The sequence below is a fragment of the Pteropus alecto genome, unplaced genomic scaffold (assembly GCF_000325575.1).
Source record: "Pteropus alecto unplaced genomic scaffold, ASM32557v1 scaffold414, whole genome shotgun sequence".
NCBI lineage: Eukaryota > Metazoa > Chordata > Mammalia > Chiroptera > Pteropodidae > Pteropus > Pteropus alecto.
The window spans coordinates 1,982,429-1,992,339 of NW_006435781.1; the positions used below are offsets into that span (position 1 = coordinate 1,982,429).

The 9,911-nt window shown below is 38.9% G+C and overlaps 1 protein-coding gene across 1 annotated transcript in view; it reads left to right on the forward strand.

Annotated features, from left to right (window-relative positions):
* Positions 1 to 9,911, forward strand: part of DMD (dystrophin) — a 1,580,480-nt gene that overhangs the window by 1,546,671 nt on the left and 23,898 nt on the right. Inside the window, exons 74-75 of the mRNA XM_006911463.3 lie at positions 4,016 to 4,259; positions 5,127 to 5,250. Coding sequence (XP_006911525.1) covers positions 4,016 to 4,259; positions 5,127 to 5,250 — 368 coding nt within the window. The remainder of the gene's footprint in view (positions 1 to 4,015; positions 4,260 to 5,126; positions 5,251 to 9,911) is intronic.

Consider the following 9,911-nt stretch of genomic DNA (forward strand, 5'->3'; position numbering starts at 1 on the left):
AAATCCAAAACACATAAAGAGGTGAGGTAGTCCTTCGAAACTGACCATCAAAAGATGAATTAAGCCTAGATGAAAGTAAAATGACAGAAGAGTATATAACAGGGATTGCTTGTCTTACATTTAGGTTGCTCAAAGCCATAAATAAGGAAACACCAAAATAACAAAAAAAAAATTAAAAAATAACAAGAAACTAACAGAAATAGATGAAGAACAGATGGATCTGAAAAAGACATCTTTGGAACTAAAAACTATCATCATTGAAGCTACTAAACTCTATAGGATAAATTCTAGACTGGACCCAGTCAGAGAAAGAAGATAAGTGAATTAAAAGATGATTCTGAGGACTTCACTATACACAGCGCTAAGAGAAAAAGATGAGAAATATAAATGAGCAATTAAAATAGATGGGGAATTGACCACGAGGCTCTAAAATATTCCTAATACAAGTTTCTGAAGAACAGAATGGAGGAAATGGCAGAGAAGCAATGTTTGAAGCTGTAATAGCAGAGAATCTTCCATAACTGAAGAAAAATGTGAGTGTTTAAGGAAATAGTCTCTCGAGAAATTTCATCTGAGAAGGCAAGAAAGGCTCTACTTAGGAGTAGTTGGTATTCTTTACAGCTCAGCTTTGGGAAGCCTTTGCTGATTCAAATGACCTTTTCTGTTTTTCACTGGAAAACATAAAAACAGAAATGTAATGTGTTGGATATACTAAACCATGTTTTCTGAGCAAAGGCACTTATAAATAACTCATTAAAGGAGAGCTCTGTGGAAAACTAGACCCAGAGGATCAAGATACCAACAAAGACTCCTCTAGAAAATGTCAGTACCTTTGTGAAAAGTAGTTGGCAAGATAGTAATCGTTTGTTTTTAGACGTGGACTTCAGGATAATACAGCAATGTTTTCAAAAAGAATATTGTGGATGACCCAGTCTGGTAGAAAGAAGAATCCTAAATAGAATTCTTCATTAAAAGATATTACCAATTGGGACATTTCAGTGAAGGTGGATTTCTTTCAGCGCATACTGCAAGGGGAGAAAATAGAAGATAATTCCTCTCAACTGAAACCTTATGAACACTGGATGCTGCTTCAAGTTCACAGAAACATCTAGATGATTGTCAGTAAAGTGGTCAGAAATTGGATTTAATTAATGTGATGACTACATATGTTGGTTCACACGCAGACGACCAATATGCAGAATCCAGCCGAGGGTAAACTTATTTCGATCAATCTCTACTGCTTTGTCAAAGCAGATTGCTATGAAACAAACTATATGTACAACTATCCTTGAAGATATAGCAGATGGAATTTCAGTTCAGACAGATAGGAGATTATATTCCTATAAATGGAAAAGATCATATATTGATTTCCTGCACGACTTTGAATTCCTAGAAAACTTCTAACATTAGGGACAGGGTGGAGCTTAAAAAATAGATTGGACTTTTTTTTTTTCTTCTTCTTCAATGTGGAGAATCCAGCATTTTGGAAGACATGTCATCCCCTGTGGAACATTCATTCCAGGTATGGGACAACAGAAAATATTTCCCCAGTAGGAAACCTGGTCATGAGCTTATCTTACTTTCTCAAACTGGACAACGGCAAAACTCCTATTGCCTCACTTGCATCTCATGTCTTTTCTCATGAATACAGATCTCCCACATTTATGGATAGGAAGTTCTTTCACCTGATGAAATATCATCTGTGAACAGCAGAAATCCATCATCTTATTTCTGAAGATATCAGGAAGATATCTTCCTAACAGGAAGAAAGATATCAAAGAGTTCTAATCAGTCACCAGGTATCAGATAGAAGTGTCCTCAATCGGAATTGTATTCTCAGCAATTCTAAAGCAAGAAAGAAATCTATAACCCTAAATGTATTTATTTAAAAACATAAAAACCAAAAATAAATAAAAGCTAGAGGAAAAGGCACAGTAAATTATACAACATTATTAATGGATGTAAAATGAGACTGGAAGAAGTGAAGAGCTTCGCCACATTTCTGGATGTGAAGACTCAATAACAGGAAGTCCATTCTTTCCAGTTTAATTGATAAATTCAATGTAATTCAAACCCCAAATTTCACCAAGAATTTTCATGTGAAAATACAAAAATGTAACACTAAAATCATAGAGGAGAAGATCAAAGGAGTCAGAAGAGCCAAGACAGCTTTAAGGCAGAACAATGCGGGAGTGAGAAGGCCTCCCAGACACCCAACTTATTTAAAGCTCTGGTGTGGCATCTGCATGAGGAGGGACATACAAAGAACCCAACGGAATAGAATATAGAGAGCTCAGAAGCACGCTTATGTATTTTTGGACACTCGATGTATTGCCGAGGTACACCAGAAATCAGTGGGGAAAAGAACTACACAGTGAATAGAGCAGGCCTAGTAAGTTATCTATGGGAGAAAGAAAAAGTAGATCATATATTCACTCTAAGCATAAGAGATTCTGGGTAAATTAAAGTCCTAAATGTTAAGAACAAAATTTTAAACTTTAAAATGTAAGTGTATGGAAGATTTTCTTAAGCAAAACATAAAAAGCAGAAAACATGGAGAAATATATTAAAATTACAGGTTTTTTTGTACAACAGGATGCCATGAAATGAACAAAGTTAAAGAAGCTACACTAAGATACGAGTAGGAGATGATATTTGTTGTGTACATAGCTGGCAAAGGAATAAACATCCAAAATATATCCATAACTTTAATAAGAGAAAGGCAATCCAGTGGGGGAAATGAGTATAGGAAATTAAAAAAAAAAAAAAAAAAAAAGCCAATTAACACAAAAGAAATTCAACCTCACCAATAATCAGGGATGTGCAAATTTGAATGCACTCATTGGATTGGCCAACACTTAAATGCTCGCTAACACCAAGTATTTGATGAAGATGTGGCATAAGGGAAAACCTCGTGCACTACTGGTAAGAGAGTAAATTGGTAAAACCACTTAGGAGAGCAACTTGGTAATAGGTAGCAATGTTAAACATGTTGCTGGAATCCAGCAATTCCACAGATATGTTCTATAAAGAATCTCTTAAACAGGTATCCAAGGAGACAGGTAAAAGGAAGTCTATTGCATCACTGTTTGTAATTGTGAAAGTTGGAAACTTAAATGTCCATTGACAGGAGAATGTTATTGGCATATTCAAGCAGCAGAGTAATACCTTACTGCACTTAAAATCGTGAACCATTATGTATCAACATGGATAAATCTCCAAAACGGTGTTGAAGGCAAAAAGCAGCTCTTAGAATGGTATGTACATTCTTAAACACAAAGTTCTTAAACGTTAAGTTTAAGAACGTGCAAAATAATGCTATTGGATCGAATTACATGAAATGACCATTTTGTAGGTTAAAAAAGCCGAATATCAGCATCTTTATTAAGTTCAACTGAATATTTGTGGATACATCCGTGGTAATGATGGACCTGGAATTCAGGGTGGCATTCTCTCCTTGGGGGGCAATGGTGAGAAGGGTTGAATGTGGTAATGAGCAGGGTACGTGGGGAAGGTTCAGCTTTAACTGTCATATTTTATTTCTTCAAAAAATTTTTGAAGAAAATATGGCAAATGTTACATGTACTAAAGCAGTGTGCTGGGTACATGGCTACACTGTTACCGTGTTCCTATACATTGCTCTTGAAAATACTTGATTTTTTAAAGCAAACCAAAGTGTTGACAGAGGTTTAAATATTGTAGTCTCATGGACTAAAGAAGGATTTGCAAAATGATTAAATCCTTTGCTACTTACTTATCTGAATGTAGCACTCATAAGGCTTTTAGTATAAAAGGTTGAAAAGCATCTCCCCTCACACACCGGGAAGACGCTTCCAATTTTCTTTTGTTTTTTTAGCATTGCTAATTGTCATCATAAAATCCATTCATTAAGTGCCTCTCTTTTGCTTGCTATTGTGTTTGGTGGTGGTCAGATGCATCTCTTGCCATCTCACATGAAATCCGGTGATAATATTCAACTTACTTTTTCTTTCTTTTATTTATTTGATGCCAACAGAAATCTGCAAGCAGAGTATGATCGTCTAAAGCAGCAGCATGAACACAAAGGCCTGTCCCCACTGCCGTCCCCTCCTGAAATGATGCCCACCTCTCCCCAGAGTCCCCGGGATGCTGAGCTCATTGCTGAGGCCAAGCTGCTTCGTCAACACAAAGGCCGCCTGGAAGCCAGGATGCAAATCCTGGAAGATCACAATAAACAGCTGGAGTCCCAGTTACATAGGCTAAGGCAGCTGCTGGAGCAAGTGAGGCCCACATCTCTCTAACAGGGGACATTTACAAAAATTCATTTTTCCCCTCCTTAACAAAACTAAAAGCAGAACTCAGAGTCATTTTTAGAAGTGCAACAAGCATCAATTTGTTGAGTACCTAGTATGTGCTAGGAAAGTGCTAGATATCAAAGGATATGAGTAGGAAAAAGAATGTGTTTGTTAACGTTTGTTCAAGATTGTTTCCTACAAAAATGTTTTCTAGTTGACTGATTTCAAATTCATCTTTAAAAAGTACCGAGAGGTTTCCACTAGTTTTCTAAAAGTGAAAATTTTTAACTCTTGAAATGGAACTCTCTTTTTTGCAATTAGTCTTATTTTCTGGTAACCTTTTTTTTTTTTTTCCTTCCTTTTTCCGATCTCTAAAGCGTAATTTTTTAAGCATCCATTGAAAACCTAGCAAGATGCTACATTGTAGTAGGCCCAACCCGCACCTGGTCCTGGCTTTCTGAGAATTTTGAATTTTGAGATGTGTTCTCTCCATATTGTTACTTAATACTTCACAAAAATATGAATTTTTCACTATGTTTTTGTGGTCCCACATGGTTTCACCATTCTCACATGACCTTCTAAATCTTTCACTTCTTTAATCGAATAATTTTATATATCTTGTTCCACTGTAACTGTAATTTTTTTTCAAACATAAGGGGGCACAATTCAAATACAAAAACAACATCTATGGATCTCATCAATAGTGAAATTTCCCAAATTTTACAATCTTTGGGAGGTTTCTAAGTAGGGAATGTCATAATTTCTGAGTGTTCGGTATCTATAATAGTTTTACATTTATATATTCGAGTGTTTACTATGAAAAATAATTCTGTTGTCTTTTGGATGCCTTAGCCCCAGGCAGAGGCCAAGGTGAATGGTACAACGGTCTCCTCTCCTTCTACCTCTCTTCAGAGGTCAGACAGCAGTCAGCCTATGCTGCTCCGGGTGGTTGGCAGTCAAACTTCAGAATCCATGGGTAAGTGTCTGTCTTAGATACTAATGGTGAATTGTTTGCTCAGAGGTTCAGATCATCAGCTAAGTTATCTAATATCAGTTCTGGACAAAGCATTGTCATAAATGCCTAGAGGTACAAAGACGAGTGACCTAGTCCTAGCCCTCAGAGAGCCAGCCATTCAGTTATTCAGAACAAGGCAGAGTGGTCTTAAGTCTTACTCATTTTGAAGAGCACAGAAGGCTTTATGATGAATTAATATTTGTGAAAGGTTCCAAAGGATGGAGTAAGAACTAAGCATACTTCGAGGAAGGACTAACATAATTAAGATGTAAAGATGAGGACATTGGGCTAAGGGTGAGAAAGAGCCAACAGCCCAGTTAGTAGAAAGATAGGTACCAAGCAGGAGGTAGGGGAAAGAAGGCTAAAGAGGAAGGTTGGGGCACATTATAGGGACAAGAATGTTGGGCAGAGGCGCTCGACTCATTTCGGTCAGTGTCAGGCGGTCCAACGAAAATTGTATACCAAGTAAGTATCTCCAAAGATGTATTCGGACGGCTGTATCTGGTCCAGAGCAAAACTTTTATAGGTAGAAAGACCAGTTAGGAGAAGTTATGGGAGTTCCGAGGGCCTAGGTTTGAGAGATATCAGTGATGGGATGGGAGAAGGCGCCCGTAAGACTATTATTTGAAAATAGAGTTCCCAGGCCCAGGGGACTGACTGGAAAATGTGAGGAAAGGAGGATTTGGTTGGAAGAAGATAGTGATCCTTTTGACTGTGGACATGCTGTGCTTGAGGAGGTGACAGGTCTAAGTCACGTCCAAGAAGAAGTTAAAACGTAGATCTGTAACTGGTGTAAACGGGCAGGCTGAAGAGATATGAGAGTGAGCTCCACAGAATTGATAGCTGAAGGGTTTGAAATGAGAACAAAGGTGCTTGGATACAGTGCCTTGGAGAAGACCTCCATGTGGATGATGGGGTGCTGAAGGAATGGGGAGCAGGGATAGGTTCGAGGAAGATGTGTGCTACAGGTCAAATGCTGAAAAGGGCTCAAGGGAAATGAAAGTAAATTACAGCTCACTGGATCATCGTAAATGCATTAGCCACTTCTGAGAAAGCATTTTTAGCCAAGAGAAGGGAACTGGAGAATTTCTGTCTTTTTAGTGAAGTAAAAGACTAAGTAAGCTTGAAAACGAGTGAGCCTCAAGGAAAGTAAAGATACTTTTGGGACATTATTACCAGGTAACAATGAGGGCTTAAGTAAAAGATTAATTTGTTGAGATGGTCAACATGGTCTGGTGTCATTCTTCAATAGTGTTCTCTGCCTAGTACTCAGTTCTAAGAAAACTGGATTTCATGAGGCATAAATGATAAAAGAAGGTCAAAATGAGTAAGGCATTTTGCAATGGTAATGAATCCATTGTTAAAATGACCATGACGGGTTGCCAGCCATCTGCTTATTGGTTTTTCTTGTTAAAGATAAGGCGGGGGCGGGGGGGGGGGGGATGAAAACCACTTATGCTTGGTTCATCCTCTTCATTTCTCCTTCATCTCTTAAGGCCCAACATGAGTCAGCTCCATGCTCTATGCTTCCTTTTCTCTGGGTCCTAAACTGGTTATACTTCACTCTCTTGATCTTACCTTACAGAAAGAAACAGAGTTGTGACTCCTTGAGTCTCACACTTAAAGCTCTGTTGCCTGGCAGCATGGTATGTTGAGGAATTCATTTTATACTTAAGATCTTCCTTGAGGGTAGAATATAGAGAGGCAAAGTGCCTAACCAAAATTGATGTGACCAAAAAGAAGTGTCAAGTGTGTGTGAGTTTTATGATGGGAGATTAGGGACCATGGTCAGGAAAATTTGAAAGTTGGATATCATGGAAGTCAAATGCAACTTTCAAGCAATGCCTACACCTACGATTTAGCCTCCCAGTGAGCTGCGGAAGATTGTACATGGAGATCAGTGAGGGATACGGTTCCTGGAGCTGAGAAGGCCAGGGTTGGTGGGCTGATCATGTTTGTGAGGGCCTTACGAATCAAGATAGATATTGAGGAAGGTGGATGAGGGAACTGAGGAGATAAGCATTTCTAAAGAGGGAGAGGTTGTGATAGAAGCAAATTTAATGAACTTCAAGAACCTTGAGCAATGGGCGGGGGGTATATCCCCCAAGAATTCAAACCTGTAGGAAAGCCAGGTTTCTTTCGTTAAGGAAGAGAAAATGTCTGATGTTGTTTTCCTGGCTTTACCAACTCCTCAGTAATTTAGGGCAATCTCTGCATCTGATTCTCTTTCTACACATGAGATCTGAATATAGCTGATGGACTGTTGGGGCTGTGAAAGATCACTCAGCATATGAAAAAATATTATATGCCCTTGAAACAGTGTGTAAATTCTGAAAACAACTGAGCTTTAGTACCACTGTTGTCATTTTCTGCTGCAGGGTTTTTCCCCTTTTTTGAAGTAAGTGAAACACGTAAAACTGAGTCACATATTTTAGCGGTGAGATTCAGGGCCCTGATTGCTTAGAAGCATTAATTATTTAGGCCTGTCAACACTGGTAAAGAGGCAGTGTGCCCATGTAAACACCCAAATTAAAGTACACATCAGGCTGTTGGTCCTGATGATTTGTGGAGCTGAGAGGATTGTGGTAGAACTGAATACAAGGATGGAAGTGCTATATTCCAATGGTCGAGATAGGCTGAGAGATAACTTGTCAATATAAAATGAATGAGCTCTGTTGTTAAGTTTGTTCTCTGAAAGAAGACACTGAATTCAAAGGAGATTTTTTTCAACTCTGTAAGCCAACTTTCATTTAAGAGGAAAAAAAACCCGACTCTTTTCTTGAAGGATGCACACAGGTATATTAGATAGTAAATAGTATTGTATCTGTTAATTCCCCGAGTGTGATAATTCTATTGTAGTTATATAACAGAATATCTTTCACCTTAGAAAATACATGTTGAAGGATTTAGGGGTAAAGTGTCATATATGAAACAGTCATTAAATGGGTCAGTGAAATGAAAAACAAGTCAAACTGTACATACACATAAATATGCACATAAAATATAAATAAATCTAGACAGTATATATAAAGTCCTACTACCACCAGTCACTAAGGTCAGTCTGCTTTACTTCTCTTAAAAAGAGCAAAGCTCTTCAATTCAGCTGCTTCTGCCTAGATTTAGCCTTCATCATGTGTTCAGCTGAACAGGCAGTATGAATTCTCTAATTGGTTTCTCTGTTTTTGTCTCTCTTCCCTTTCCAAACCATCTTCCAGATGTTTCCAGTTACTCTCCTAACATTCAAGTTGTATATAATTCTCCTTAAGTATTTTTGTGACTCCTGTTTGCCTACAGAATAAAGTCCACACTCCTTAGCATGGTATTCAAAATCCACCTTCCTCTCCAGCCCAATTTTTTACTGCCTTCAAACATGATTTCTCTGCCTCTATTTGTAGGCCCAGTGCTCATCATACCATGCTGTTTCACTGACCAATGCTGTCAGTCATCTCTGGCCCTGTGTACAATGTTTTCTTAACCTGAAATATACCTTCCTTTATTTTCACTCAATTAGTCTTTTCGGTGAACATCATGCATTATATCTTGTAATTTATTCTCTTTTATAGCTAGTTATTAGTGTTTCTCCTCTCTAGAACTTAAGGTTCTTAAGAACGAGGACTAAGTCTTGCTCATTTTTTCCCATTTGAGTGCCTTCTGTGCAGCAAACATTCAGTAAAGTACTCGTTGAATGAACATTAGAAATCAAGCACAATGCGTTCTTGTGTAGATATGGAACAGTCTACACACTTAAGAAATTTAGCTGGAGGTTCTGGTTCAATATGGCAACATAAGAGGGTCCCGAACTCACCCCTTCCCACAGACACACCGGATCTACAGCTACATACAAAACTATTCTCCCAGAAAGAAATTCAGGAACTAGTTGAGTGACTCTTACCGCACTTATGAATGAGGATAAAACCTACATCAAAATGGGTAAGAGAGGCTGACATACAGTCTCGCTGTAAACCCCATCCCTGACATGGCAACACACAACCAGGAGGGAACTCCCAGCTTCTCTCTGAGGAGTGAAAGGTTTGAACCCCACATCTGATGCCCCAACTTGTAGACTTCCATCTGAAAGATGGGCCCCCAAAACATCTAGCTTTGGAGTCAATGGGGCTTGCATTCAAGAAATCCACAAGGCTTTAGTGAACTAAGAGATAGTTCTTAAAGGGCTGACATGGACTCACCATAGCTAACCCCCCACCCCAGGGCAGGGGCAGCAGACTGAAATATGCCCACTCTTCCCATGAAAGAGGCTTATTTATTTATTGTAAAAGCTATAGCCTGAGGAGCAGGCTTCTAACTAACTTAACACACATATAGGGGCTGACTACAATACTCTCCAGAGACAGGGAGGCCACCGGGTGCCATATTTCTGCTCTCCTGCCTTGCTCCAGGTCACTGGTATCTCCCAGAAAGGAGCTTGTGCACATATCTAGTGCTCAGGTTTTTGTGGCTGCCACCCAGAGGACACGTCCCTTGTTAAGGTGGCTCTAGTGGCCATCAAGGCTTGTGTTCATGGGTTCAGTGGGATGGTAGCAAACAAAAAAACAGTTTTTAAATGGCTGTTCCCCCAGGGCTCAGCACAGAGGGAGCAGACAGAAACTCACATTTCCCAGTCT